Below are 15,509 nucleotides of genomic sequence, written 5' to 3' on the forward strand. Positions count from 1 at the left end.
GCATATGCTGACATTATTTGCTCTTTCCAAGTAAAATGCACATACAGTAGGATCCTTAAGGAAATAATCCAGGTTAAAGTGCAGATCAAACCTGCCTTAGAAATACTCAAAGCTTGAAGCGTATAAATTTCATTACATTTTAAGATTAAATAAAATAAAGGTGAACCCACAAATTACTTGTTTGGACCAAAAAAACTATGACATATATCAAATGCAGTGTGAAGCTACATTAATTAAAGTACCATAGTGAACTCAGTTTTTGGCATTGTGAAGATTACTGTATGTACTCCTAAAACTTGCCTTTCAATATCTTCTGAACCCCTCTAAGTTTGCATTATGTCTAAAGCTCTTGCTACACGCAGAACTGGTTTTTCACAAGTCAAAACATTTATTACATCATTTTGCAGCACACTTTGTTTTAAATCAATTTTTTAAATAAACCTTGGGTAACTAGAGAACCCAGTTGATTTAGACTTAGATAATCGGACATGTTACTGTACCAAATAAAGCTTAAATTTAATTGTAGTTGTAATGATTCAAACTATTTATCATAACTTTATTTTACAATCTATACAGTTTTAATGCACAGTCTGATTCTTGACTTTCATCTTTATTCAAATGTTTTAGTTTGTGAATGAATTTTTGATAATCTTCATTTCTTTTGCATTGCATACTGATCTGGAACATTTGATGCACTGTATTTTCTGATGTAAAGATATATCAGAGCAACTCCGATTCCTATTCCTAGTAAGAGCATGACGATTGCAAGGGCAGCCAGTCCACCTAAAAAATCACATTTGTTCAAAAAATATCCTAAATGTTAGAAAGGAAACTTATTAATATATTTTTTTTAATTAATAATGATGAAACAACATGCTATTATTTGTACCTGGAGGCATTCCTCTATTTCCTTTCTGTTGATTATTGCCATTTGGTTTCTTGTCTGCTCTGAAAATGAAAGAATCCTCCTCGTGATGTATTGATGGTTTGATGTCTTCTAGAGGCTCCATGAAAAATGAGTCTAATTTAAATCTATTCAGACTACCAGGAGCGGCAAATATGTATATTTCTTCTGGAGCCTTAAACTGAATTAAAGAAATGAATCATAAAATGGAAATCTCACATTGTGATCACTAAAATCGGGAAATAATCTGAGCTTTGTTATTGTGAAATGTTTTTGTTACATTTTCATACACATTGTAAATAGTAGACGTACAGCACCGTTTTCCCATTTACCAAACATTAAAGGCTGGTTCATGGGAATTCCCTACCAGTCTGCAAAACATTCCACTTAATTCATATAAACACTACATAATTTTTCCTATCACAGGTAATTTTATTTGCAAATGAATAAAAATCAAACTTCAATACATGATGGTAATTATTATTTTCATTACCATAATTATTTTCAAATTACCAGCTCGATTGGTTTTCTTAATTGGCACACACACTGCTACTATATTGAACAAGACCTGAATTTGATATGAGCCATGAGCAAAGCAGGAATTAGTGGGAGGGGGTGAGACAGGGGTCAAAGATCTTCAAATAGTCTGTGAATGTACTAACAGTAGAATCTTGATAGCGCTGCCTCTCCACGACACCCCTGACAAATGTTGGTGATGCAAAGTTTGAGAACCCCTGCTCTACTTTATCATATTCATTTTTTGAAGTTTTAAAAATGCTTTTACATTTTTAATGTTCAAAGAATGCATTTAAAAAAATGACAGCAGATCTTTATTTTTCAAAATTTTCAATTTTTTTTTTTTTTTTTGCAGTTAAAATGATACCAGGTATATTAATCTTCAAATACAAATTTTTTCCATAATTTTATTGGTAAATTTTATGTAATAAATCACATTTTTTCTGGAGGCACTTTCTCCTGGAAGCCTTCTTAAAAGTCCCCCCCCCCACTAAAAGTTCAACTGTAAATGCAGCCTTCTGATGAAAGTCCCCCGAAAGTTCATATTCACCATATTTCTAACTCATAACTTGCACAATCTTTAAGTTAAGGCTTAACTCTTTTTTTTTTAAATCATTGACTTAAATCACAAAATTTTTTTTCTTTACATAACTTCAATGATATTGAAGTAAAAGTAACCTGGTATGGTATGCATGTTATTCATATGTGGCAAAGTTTGGGATGAAGAGAAGTATACCTAGAAGATCTTTGGGGTAAATATGGACTCGCACCTAATATAATGCAGAAAAGCTGCTCTATTTCTAGATTTTGTGGATGGAAAAAATTTCAGAAAAATATAGGGAGTTTAACTTAGCACTTAGATAAATTGCACAAAGTATTTTCAATGCATTACAATGTGACACTACGGTTCCCACTGATTAGAAAACAAGATGAATAATCCCTTGATTAGGGACTATTTTTTGTATGAAGATTTGCATTCTATGCCCTAATTACCAGATGTGCCAATATAAATATCATTGGGCTTTCAACTTTTCGTATTAAAATTTTGAGTTCTATTGTTTTTTTTTTACCAAAACTCATAAAATCTATGAAAGAATAAAAATGTGTGAACTATTAAGCAACATCATTACACATCCACTTATTTTGCAAGAAACAATCTCGTCAATAGAATTTGTTTTATTTAATTTATGCTGAATGACCCTTTGGTTGTATATTGAATGAATTGAGATACCTGCACCATATATGTGATAGTGAGTTGCCACTACGCATTCACTTTAATGGGAAGGGGGGGGGGGTGCCTCATGAATAAAAGCACTTTTTTCTACAAGAAAAATATTAGTCCATGAAGTTAATTCAGACCTTTCATGTTACATAAATGCAGATTTTTGGTGTTCGTATTTTTTGTTTGTAATTTATTCATTTATGCTGAATTAAATTTGAATAATTAGGAGAAAAAAGCAGTTGGTGATATGGAAATATGCATTCTTAATAATTAACAAGATTTGTTCTAATTAATAAGCAGTCATTTAATTTTAATCAAAAAAATTGGATTTTTTTTTTTTTTATCATTTTTTCATACCCTGACAACTGTGAGTAATTGGTGCCCTTTTTTGGCTTTTCTTTCCGTCTTTTGTTGCCAAGCATTTTGAATATCTTAGAGATTCTAGCTTATGAATTACTTTGTATCACTATTCAAAGTTTTGCAAATTAGCAGTATATAGTGTTGTTTCATCCTAGTCAGAAACATGTTTTTTATTATATCGATCAAATACTCATTTTTAATCTACTTACATCATCATGTGAAGGTGGTGTGAACTTGAATGAGAATTTCCCAGAATCGATGGTCTTACGCAAATTGCTGACAGCATCGTCTAGTAATGGACCTTTCTCACTATCCATATTTTTAGTCTTCAGATTAATTTTTCCCAGTATTGCGAAAGTCACCACTAACCTGTCAGTTACTTTGATGAGCTATAGGGACAGAGAAATAATTATAATAAATGAGTATATTAATAATAACATTGGTAAATAATAATGTCCCACAGCAAATTAAATTGACATGAATTATGTTATAGGCATGTTGCTTATGCAACTGCCCCGAAAATGTATTTATGAGCCTATGTCTTTTCTCAATTATTCACAGGTTTCTGCAAATTCAAATTGAGATCAATAAGAACATTTTGATATGTGATGTGTAATGATGGGAGGGAAGGAGGTTGTCTTGAGTATAGCTTTTATAATGAAAATACAGGTCTTCATCATCTCTGTCAGAAATCTGATGTTGCATGCCCATCTGGACACCTTGTTATTCACTCCTGCTATTTTATGTTTAATTCTAATAAAAATATGAAAATTCCCATAATTATTTCACTACAGTGAATGTATGGCATAACATGTTGGCCATTGTATGATTTCCATTGCCAACCCATTTTTTGAAAATTTTCACTTCAACAAAAGGTTACTCACAGAAGAAGTGATGTGGAATTACTGTATATACTCATGTATAAGCCACTCCCCCCCCCCTCTCCCACCAAAAAAATCAGCGCATTTTAAAGGGGAGAAGAATTTGAAAATTTTTATGCAGCCTTCAGTTCCATCCATCACATTACTGATACAACACTTTTTAAAGGATTTGATGATTTTGGTGGGAATAGGATTCCACACCTCACGAGCCCACTGGCACGCTAGGCCAAAGACAAGTTTCATTAAGGCACCACTTTTTTGTTGTTTCTTTATCTTAGAACTCATTCATCAGTTTGGTTCATAAATTCCTTGAATCTTTGAAAGGCTTGGTGATCTGATGTTAGTTCAACAACTTTAACATCATTGGTTCTGTGGGGTTTGAGCATTTGAACATAGCTATGAGATTCACTCTATTAATTAAGTTATAAGTCTATTAAGTTAATTGTGTGGGAGGTTGCACGTAGCTATATGATTTCCCAATATGGGGGAGGTCAGTATTTTCTCTTCAAAAACCTACTCACACCCCCCCCCCATAAATTTAGTTACAAATTTTTCAACAAAACAACTTGGCTTGCTTATACACGCGTATGTACTGTAGCCTGCAGGCCACACTACTGCCTTACCTGGCAATTTTAATGAACTAGCATGTGCAGAAACATGTTGTTTGTGTGTGTGTGTGTGTACATGTATCACCCTGGCATATTTATGTTGTCAGCATTATACTTGTTTTGTGTTATTCTGGACTAAGCACTATACTGCTATAGTGAAACCAGTCTAAGACGAACACTGTATCAGACAGAAACCAGTCTTAAATAGAATCAAAATATAGTCTGTGGAATGATTAGTGTTTTGATTTGCACTTTTATAAAATGGAAATCTGTCTAAAACTGAATATTTCAGTCTCTTGACATTCCGTCTCATACAGGTTTCACTGTACTTAACGATACAAGAATCTTGTGTACATTCCTTTGCAGAATTTGTAATGAATCAGTTCATGGCAGAATGTGTGGTCTGAGTGTGTATGTCCAACATATTTATGTTGTCAGAATTATGAGTGGCTTGTATTCTAGTTATGAGGTGCCATTTGTCCTCAATATTTTGAATGAAAGTGGTGGATGCCTGAATTTTCATGCCATGCAAGTATAGGGTTGAAGATCTGCCTGCTCTCTGCAGACAGATTTTTTTCTAATGGGAGGCCGATTTCGCATCTGCTCCTTCAAGTTGTGTAAACTGCAAAAAACAAACTCTTACTGAGCTATACTGCAGTGTTTAGAATTGTAAGATGCTTCTGTCAGATCCAGACTTAGCATTGCATGTAGTCCTTGTTAATCTGTACACCATCTTGTGTGACTTACAGGTCCTTGGGCTTTATGGAAATTTGTAATAACTATATATAGCCTGTGCAATGTCTGAAAGATTAAAGGCATAGAGACGCTACTCACTCTAACTCTTTGAACTCGAAGAGCAGTCAATAGTTGAGATGCTTGAGATATATAATATTGAGCAACCTGTTGGAAATCCCATCGTGTCCTCATAAGGGTATCCTTGCTGTTTTCTGCAACTGATGATAATGATGAGTGTCAATGAATTTTCATTAAATACAACATTTTCTTCATTCTCATCACAAATACAGTACATACTACAACCTTTTATTGTACATACAGTCAAATCCTGTTTTAATGAATACTGTTATAGCGAAAATCTCATTTTAACAAGCACTTTTCTAATCCCCCAAATAAGTTTACATAGGAACAATGCTAGGTAACCTGGAATTCCTTTATAATGAAATTTCATTTTAATGAAGTGATTCCTCCTGTCTCTTGGTGTTCGTTATAACAAGATTCGACTGCATAATGTTTTGGTAAAGGTTGGAAGACCGGTAATGTGTAAAATTTACTGAGGTGAACAAATAAAATACTTTCTTTTTTTTTAATCCTATATATTTTTTTGCCAACATCAATCTGTAAGAATCAATTTCTTCAACTGGTGATGTATCAAACATATTTTTTTTTATTTGCTTATGACTGCTAAATACTAAATTCAATAACAAATTAATATAGTTGAAGATATTTTAATTGGATACAGTGGGTTCCACTTATAACATTTTTGAAAAAAAAAACCCTTCTTGTGAAAAAACTTTGTAAGCGAGAAAACACTTTTAACAGGAAATCTTAATAAGTAACAGAAGACATGGAATCCACAAAAATGAGTCTTAGTGGGAATGCGTTCTAAGTGGGAGCGTTATAAGCATTTCCACTCTATTAATAGTCGTAAGTTATGTAATTGTAATGTTTGTGATGCATTGTGAACATTAACATGGTGAGCTTCTACTAGCTTACTTCTATAAATCCTAAGCTTGACCGTTCTCCTGCATATTTTACTGTAACGTATGTGGATATTCCAATGATACACTCTTACCTGATAGAATTATTGCAAAAAATTGATGTTCGACATGCTCGATGCATCCAGTGATGTCAAATTTTATCAGATCTGGAGTCTCAGGCCTGAATTTGAAGAAATTTGTTTCACTGATAGTTTGCTGATACTCATTTGTTTCCTGAAATTGAAAATAATGGTGGATGTGCATTTTTAATGATTGATGAAATTCTAATTCATATGCATTTTTTAACTTGTGTGTCAGCATGTGTATTGGCAATTTAAATATTTCGATCCTATTCAGAAAGGATTATTTTTGCTAGAATTTAATACCTTTTCTAATAAATTCCATCATCTGTACAAACAAGTTTGTAATCTCAATTCGTGACCATTTTGGCCGTGTGGCATCTTATGAACATTGATGACACTAAATACTATGAACTAAGCATGTCGATTTTGGCATGCTATGTTAAGTTATTACTGTTTATTCTTACTCTTAATTTTTTTTTTTTTGTAGAAGTAGTCAGAAAAATGTTACCAAACTTTGTTTCGAAGTAAAAAATTTCAGATTTAAGACTTATGAATGATAAAGCAGTCTTGCGGATGGGGGGGGGGTGGGCTTTCTTCTCAAAGAGGTGGGAAATCGCAGAGTAAACTGGAAAAAAAACTCCTTTTGATGCTAACGTTATGTAGTATTTTTTTTTAATAGCATTCAATGCCACTGTTGATTGATAGATGGCGTTGCAAACTATATTAAAAGATTGAATTCAGAAACTTTTTTGTACCTGTAAGATTGAGCATCTCACTTGGGGGCACAGGACTGTTGAGCCAAAAAATCAAATTTTTTTCTAAATAGTACAAATCATTTTTAACATTTTGTACATCAATTTTGTGTCTGAGCATATGAAGTCGAGACCCGACTCTTGGGGGGTCATCTGCATGAGACACCACAAAGGAAAATGTTCTATGTGAATATTAAGCCCTCAGTTTAAAGGGACTGAGAACACAAGGTCCCATGTTTACCTTATAAAGGGCGTGTTTAGTTATTTTTGCAAAAGTATTTTCGTTCAGATGTTCGTAATAGCATTTTTCCTTCTTATTTTTTGTTTGAACTAAAAACTGTAGTCAAACGTTTTCTCATTTCATTTGTTTACATCAGTGCTGGTGCACGTGTTTGACTTTGTGTTCGTCCTTTCTCGTACACAGTGTTATTTTTTATATATTTCACAGTTATTATTTTCCTAATTAATATATAATTTGTGATATACGTAAATCTGAAGTTGTTAAGCTGATTTTAAGCGTGTGAGTTTTTTATAAAACGTGAACAGTGCTTCCCCCAAATTGCTTCAAATAATTCTACAGGAAGGAACAGCATTTCATTTATGTGTTTTTAAAACATGAAAAATTTTGTGTACGTGTTCATCACGAAAAGCATTATAAAATTACAATACCACTATTACTGCAGTAGTAGATATTATGCCACTGTTTTCATGACAGAAAAATGTGAAATTGAAGATTATGAATGCAAAGAAATTCAAAAAGTCATTGGTGTATGTTTTGTGGTCATGGGTTATTTAATGTAACTCAGTATGCATATGTCATTGTTTTGAGCCTTGATTTTCAAACAAGAATTCAAAGTGGGGGAGGAGAGGCCAGTAATCAGGAATATAAAAGTCACAAATAACAAGTGTTTCAATTTATTATGCATCATTTTCCTGTGCCAAGTGATGTGTCCATACAGCAAAGTGTTTTTTGTATTTTTTTGTTGAGGACTTGCTTGTGTCCGAACAGGCAGATTATGAAAGTTTGAACACCTTTTAATGATATTAATTGTGAGGAAAATGATGTTTTTGAAGCACAATCCACAAAATGTTTTGAAATAATTTATATTATTCAAGAAATCTACTGGAAATACCTTCAGATATGTTTCTGAGTACCAAAATGAGAAAATAAATGAGTCTCAGGGTCTTGTCATGTATAATGTTCACCAATTTGTAATTATTTTCCTGTTCACATACCATATCACTTTGTATAATGCTTACACAACAAATTCAATGTATAAATCACAACATAAAAACAACTTCAAATTTATCACCGACTAACTAAAAGACCCAACAAGTGGCTTTTTCCACCTTGCTTCATCTCAAGTGTATGAAGTCGCAAAACTCTGACACATTCAAAATGACAAAAAGGCTTTAAAACATGGTGATAACACAAACAAATGCTGAAATTCTTAAACTTTGAGTGATTTTTTTCAATTTTATGAGCAATTTGTGGTTTGGGAAAAGACATTTTCATAATTTGTTTTTCTCATTCTTTCAACAGTATTTTTTGACCCTCGCACGCATATATCAAGGATTAATTTTCAAATGACTATGAAATTTGGTAGGAATGTGCTCCTTTGCTAAGTGCACAGAATGAACCTCAATGGTGTTCATACATTGAAATTTAAAAATTTTATAAAATTTGAAAATATTCATAAAAATTTAATTTTTAAAGTTTTGAATTTTTTAAAATACTTTCATTTAACATATCTGCAAATTTCTTCTTCGTTCTATTAAACAGTTCATTCTAAACACAAAACAATTTTTTTGTTGAAAAATATGCATAAATGAAGATGAAATCATGCGCTCAACGAGGGTATGTGTTGGAAAATTTGACAACATTTTTCTCGATTTCATTTCAAATTACAAAAAGCCACAATACTTTTCTGAAATTTGAAGCAAGTGCACAAAAAAAAAACCCTCTAAAATATGTACAAAAATTTGAAAACAACAGTGCTATTTATGATTTTTAATGGAATTTTGAACAAATGCTACTTTTTCCAATCAATCCTGTGGCCCTGTAATGTGGGTAAGATGTGTTTTATCCTTCCCCCCCCCCCTTATTGTTGCATTCCAAACTTTTCTCCGTTTTTTGAATTCAAATATCTCAGCAAATATTGCACTTAAAAACATGCATTATTTTTTCGCCTCAGGAGAAACAAGGCAACAACTTTCTAATTGGGTTTTGGGGTCTGTGGATGTACATTTAACGTTTTTTATATTTTAATTACTGCTACTTAACCAGACGTGCACCTCGTCCACTTCTAACGTGAGGAACTTCTAACGAATTGGTACATGTTTGAATGTGTGTGTACGTATAGTGAACCTTCCGGGAAGTTTCTGTCTGTGTAACGCTTGTTATGTGTAGTACTGCTATCTGCAATCAATTTTTTTAAATTATGAGTTTATTCTCAACTCATAGTGAAGTGTAATGAATGAATAATTATACCGTTGTAGGCCTGTTACTCTGTGCGGCGAGACTTTTTAACGGGGAGATCGGCTCGCATTTCACGCCTCGAAGTTGGGAACCGCAGAAAACCAACTTCAGGCGACCATCATTGCGGCGACGGTGGGGTTTGAACACGGATGCGAGTCCCTCACTATTACCACTCGACCACCATAGCGGCCTGTTTTAATTCTATAAAACCCTTTATAACATGCATGACGAGTCTGCACGTATGAATGTGGCTTCTAATTGGAAGCATGCCTCTAGAATCAACGGTTCGCCAGTAATTTGCGGTTCATCCTGTTGGCTGTGAACCCTGTAGGCCTATACTGCTGCGTATTATCTATTGTTTCTTTTTTCTTTTCTGGTAATTTGGAATAGGAATAAATATTCAAAAAAATTCATTAGTGAAAAAATCATTAAAAAAAATTATAGATGGCGTGTACTTGAGTAAGCAGAGCAGAAAAATATTTCTTTTTCTTTTTTACGAAAATTCGAGAGAAAAAACGTTTATTTTAGAACCTTTTATATTACTTATATACTTATAACATAAAATATTGGACCAGACGCACCTCGCTTCATATCTCAGAGAGAGATTTCAAAGCATTTCCGAAGGATGGGCGCGATATAGGTAAAGTCAAACTTGGTTATAACGACATCGAAGATTCTGCGAATTTTTATCGTTATTACCGAGGTGTCGTTACAACCAAGGTTGCCATTTTCGACACCCATTTTTTGACGAAAAATGTAATCAAATGCTGTGCAAGAAATTGTTATTTCATTATGATTATCATATTTGATATCAAGAGAAAACAGTATATTGGAGTCATTAATTACGAGATAGCACCAATTCCCAAAATATTACCAACTGCCAGAAAAATCGCTGAATATGGCTAACGAATAAGCCTTGTGAGAAATAAGTAAGTAAATAGTGAAGAATATATATAATAATATAGAAATTTCGTCCTAAATAGCGGGGTAAACGGGACATTTTTGGAATTGAAAAAGTAGGAAAGGGCATTTATTACGGGAAAAAATAGTAATGTCCCTTATACGGGTCATGTTAGCTAATTTGGAGCATGTCTGAGCGCCAAACTGCTTAAAAATCGGTTTTTATTTTCCATCGTTAGAGAGAGGTATCAAAAACGACGAAAAATGTGTCGTTAATTTCTGAGTTCGCGGCATACGCACTCATAAACATTATAAACATGGTTCATTAACATTTTTCTCTATGAGGATTTAGCCCAGACCACCAATTATTTACGTTTTAACCGAGGTGTCATTACAACCGAGTTCTTCATAACCGAATTTGACTGTAGTTTCATTATATTGATGAATTGCAATTTGCCTGAGCGGTTTATACGACACTGCGAATTACACGATGAAATTTTTTTCTAAAAGTATTTAAATTTGCGTCTGCAGATCATACGCAAGAAATTACGGTTCTTCGTGATATTAAAAAAAGTAAATAAATTGATAGATACCATTCTGTTGTAAATAGAAGATAACCGCACAGGTATCCCATAATCTAGTGCGTCGTCAGTTTCCTCATGCCATCCGTCCTTAAAAATTAAATCAATGAAAATGCTTGAGGGAAGCTGCACAATTAATATCAAGTTCATCAATCAAAATTTGATATTTGTCTTTGCTGTAAGACAATTGTTTTTTTTTTTAAACAAATCCAGCACAAATCACTGTAAATCTTTTACATTCAAAGAGTAAAATATTTTCAACATGATCACTTACTGTTGTCATGTAGATTTCCTTTGTGAAGGTGATGTTTGGTTCCTTCATTGAAAACTGTCCATTCCATACATCAGTCAAGGTGTCTCTTACAATGTTCTGGATACAGAAAGATATGAACAACACAAAATATTATATATTCATTCAAATATCGAGAATATTTTGAAATTGGTGAAAAATTTATCTGGCGCAGGGAATACAGTCAGTCGGCGCCACTTAATCAGATAAAATCGAACGACACCAAAATTTCTTCTAGAGACAATGTTAAAGTTCCTCGCTTTATGTGATAATTTCAACGACTTTTCCACGCTTACTCGAACGTTACGCTTCACACGTCAACTGTTAATGCTTCACACGTCAACATCACATTAAGGCGAGTGGAATAAAAAAAGTAAAGATGACCCCTGTACTTTACGGGATATTCCCGTAATTTTTGCTGTTCTAACTTTTCTATTTGATCATTTTTGTCGCACCACGGTCATTTCCTGTACACGAGGGCTAATTAGACCGGGACCTACAATTTATTGCCGATTCCGAACGTTTGTTTTTTATACTCATCGAGGGGTTGGTGCGCTAACCCCTCGACCGGGGGAACTCCCTGCGGTAGCAATTTTTGCTGCGGTCAAGTCGCCGTTTTTTGTTGTACCCCTGTGTCAGGAAAGTTTTCTGACAAGGACGAACTGGGTCTAACTTTTCAATAGAATGTATTGTTTCCCCCCTTCTTTTAAAAAATGTTTGACAAATATGCGAGATAAATATTTTTATATGACTATTAACTAATTATAATAGTCATAATTATCAAAATATAATTTATGGACGTAATGGAGAATAATCTTGGCGCATGATTTCCAAAACTAACTAAATTTTGTTGAAAATAAGAGAAAAACATTTTATAAAAAATAGTTGGGACAGTAAAAATTACGTGGAATATACCCCATAACCTGGGTCATATGGCCACTCCTCATATACAAGTTCTTGGCCCACGAGTAGCATAAATGCCGCATATCTCGCCCGCGGACTGAAACTGACTTAACGTATATGTGGGTATATGGTAGTGCGTATTGGTGCTGCCAGCTATACTGAAAGTGAGAAATGACAATTCGAATTTTTAATGAGAGTAGTTATTTGTGTTGTGGGTTTGTAGCTCCCTCTCTCTGCAGCAGACTTTTACGAAGTAAATACGTTTTCAGTTGCATTATGTAGTTTAATGCTACGAATCAAAGAAAGGGGTATTCTTTTAAACTAATTTGGTTTTTTTTTTTTCATTTTATTGAATTTCCAAAAAAAAATCTAGTTAGAGTTAAAAAATAATGCAAATAAGTGTAAGGATGAAAGTGAAACTTTTACCTTGCCTTTGTATACAGGTTTATCATCAGTCTGAATACGGAGCACTTCTTTCGGGTTAGCCATTCTCAGGAACACTCCTAGATGATCAGCGTCGAAAATATCAGTGACATCGATGGGCTTCGCAAAACAGCGGCCTGTTGTTTTATGTACGATGTACTTGATACCTATAGTATTCAAATAGTATTATTTTTTTCACTTATATTTCAGTTACAAATTCCCATTGAAAAAATAGAAAAGTAACGCCAGTCAATTTATTTTTCTGTTCTGATTTCAGACTGTCGAAATCGTTCTTTCTTTGTACGTATTCAGAGGAAAAGTAAAACCGTATGCAGTCAAACCTCCGTATCTGTATAAGGGACACCTGTATTCAAGGGACGAATGCTCTGTTCTGTGTCCCTTTGAATGTAATTTACCTAAGAATAACGGGCACAGCTATATTTAAAGGACATAATGTCTGGTTCCATGGGTGACTTTTATATATATTGAGATGTTTCACTGTATACAGTTTTACTTTTTCTCAAAATACAGTCAACCCTCGGTTTGCGAACAATTCGGTTTACAAACTAGTCTTGGTTTACGAGCACGTAAAACGACCTGAATCCCGAAGGAAACATGTATTTCTGAAGTCTCAGGATACAATCCCCCTCCCCTACAAAAAATTTGGTTGAATAATAATATTTCATCAGATTGAAGTTCTGTCAACCAAATATGCCTCTTCTTATTTGGCCCGTGGATCACCAGGGCGTTTCAAAATTTATGACGCTTTGTAAAAAAAAGAACCTCTCAAAGATATTTTGCAATTATATCTGACATGCAGCTAACATAACATGCATACTGCTGCATTTACTGCTGACATGCAGCTAACATAACATGCATATTACTGCATTTACTGCTGACATGCAGTAGTTCTGCAAAAAATTCTGGAAACATTATTCATCCCACATTGTATAGTTCTTATTTGAAATGCTTGGCAGCAAGTGCCTTACAGAACCATTGATTTGGATTGGAGGGTATTGTGGTCGGGTGACGTTGCAAGGCGGAGATTTTGAGGACTTTGACACTGTGAGATTATAGATGATACATGTTCACAAACCAGACATTGTCCCAGTACCGTTTTCATTCCGTTTGCATTTCATCTCTTTGAAATTATGGTAACATTTGTGTGTTGGTTTAATGATTGCTATTGGTTATGCACGGGTGCTGGTGCAAAAATATGCATTAAATTTCTTCGGAGTCCCAAGAACGTATTAGTTCATTTTAGAGATTCCTGTGGGAAAACGTATTCCGGTTTGCTAAAAATTTGGTTTACAAATGGACGTCAGGAACGGATTAAGTTCGTAAACCCAGGGTTGACCGTACATGCAACAAAAAGAACCTTTCATAGAAAAATGTTTCTTGCTCCGAATGAAACACATTAAATCACTGCAGACTTGCTGTAGCACTCTGTGCATTTCTTGTTAATAATTATTTTTTGTAATAAACTTTGTCTGACACGAACTCCCCTTCCCCCATAAGATTCTACAGACTGTGACACAGAGAAATGAACAGACTAAAGTTCATGTGCAGAGCTGCTCTCTTTCTCGTAACGTAAGATTACAGTTCAGATTTAGTAGTTATATTTTATCTAATTTCTTTGTGTGTGAACCAATATTAAAAAAAATCATTACAGTGAGAGCTGTGGCTGCTTCCTGCGGTCGCGTCCAACGTTCGTTGTTGGGGGACGACCCGATTTCGGAGTAACAGCCAAGAAAAATAAATCAGAGATCATACAAAGATAAATATGCATTTAAAGATGAAAGAGCAATAAAAATTGTAACAGATATGATGAGCCGGCATCGAACCCATAACCTCTGGATTGCCATTCCTACGTTCTACTGACAGCATCAGAACCAGTTGCCAATGAGCGTTCTTATTAGATACATCAATAGCGCGATTATAGGTCACAAGATAGAATAGCTTATTCCAAGCATGCGCTTTAGGATACTCATTGCTTCGTGTTCCGATCCATAGCCGCTTATATTACCCTCCCACCCAACTTTATTTTCTTACACGGCCGAATGTCTATTGACATATCCTCCCTACAACCACCACCTTTCTCGCAACTTCATCGCACAATCAGTTATTCTACGGAACGGGTTTTGAGGGAAAAAAAACTGTTACACTTTTTGTGATGAATTTTCTCACCCTCACTCCCCAACTTTCACTTTTATGTTCCTTTCATTCTTAGCGATGCCATAATAAATGAAAATACTCGTGTTATTACGTGTTATTAGCCCACGAAGCCCCCACTCACCTGCATAGTAATCGAATATTGCTCTGACGGGCTCGTCGCTCTGGAATAGAGAGATAATTTCGGTATCCATTTCCTTCAGAGGCTTGAAATCCAACCTCGCTAGTCTCTTCTCGTAATCATAATATATCTAAGTGTATAATTGTAATCATAAATCAATATGAAATATGATTATTACAGAAAACAAAAACTTCATTATGCAATAACTATGCAATCCAATACGTGATCACTCAATTTTGATGAAATGAGAGGGGGTGGGGGGAAAGTTTTATTTCATTCCTTTCAGATCCAAGCTTTTTGATTAAGATTTTTCTGGAATTTTCGAAATGTTTTTGCATTTTTGTTTTCCAAAAAATACATTAAAAACATAAATGTGAACAATTATTTTTTTAAATTTTTTTCTTTTGTGAAGAAATAACACTTCATTCAGATTTTTCTCAGAATTTAATTGCTAAATTTTACATACCGTAAATTCGAGCTACTTTTGCCCATTTTTAAAAAAATTTAAATTCACTTTCCAATTAGCGCCCCAATATTATTACTACTTTTAAGTTCTAGTAAAATTTTTTTTTTATATTGATAAGTTGTATTATGTATATG

At 34.0% G+C, this 15,509-nt stretch overlaps 1 protein-coding gene across 2 annotated transcripts in view; it reads right to left on the bottom strand.

The window, feature by feature from the left end:
- Positions 1-541: 541 nt before the first annotated feature.
- LOC149083043 (uncharacterized) overlaps positions 542-15,509 on the bottom strand; it is a 29,125-nt gene continuing 14,157 nt past the window's right edge. For both annotated transcript variants that reach the window (XM_089236144.1, XM_089236143.1), the window contains exons 7-15: positions 14,913-15,039; positions 12,620-12,783; positions 11,276-11,371; positions 11,014-11,091; positions 6,302-6,440; positions 5,326-5,444; positions 3,212-3,391; positions 890-1,085; positions 542-783 (exon numbers count right to left, since the gene is read on the bottom strand). In XM_089236144.1, coding sequence (XP_089092270.1) covers positions 653-783; positions 890-1,085; positions 3,212-3,391; positions 5,326-5,444; positions 6,302-6,440; positions 11,014-11,091; positions 11,276-11,371; positions 12,620-12,783; positions 14,913-15,039 — 1,230 coding nt within the window. In that variant the 3' untranslated portion in view covers positions 542-652. The remainder of the gene's footprint in view (positions 784-889; positions 1,086-3,211; positions 3,392-5,325; positions 5,445-6,301; positions 6,441-11,013; positions 11,092-11,275; positions 11,372-12,619; positions 12,784-14,912; positions 15,040-15,509) is intronic.

This window comes from Pholcus phalangioides, unplaced genomic scaffold, assembly GCF_987345545.1.
Source record: "Pholcus phalangioides strain wild (caught in Gottingen) unplaced genomic scaffold, Ppha-v1.0 ptg000009l_1, whole genome shotgun sequence".
In the NCBI taxonomy this organism is placed as follows: Eukaryota; Metazoa; Arthropoda; class Arachnida; order Araneae; family Pholcidae; genus Pholcus; species Pholcus phalangioides.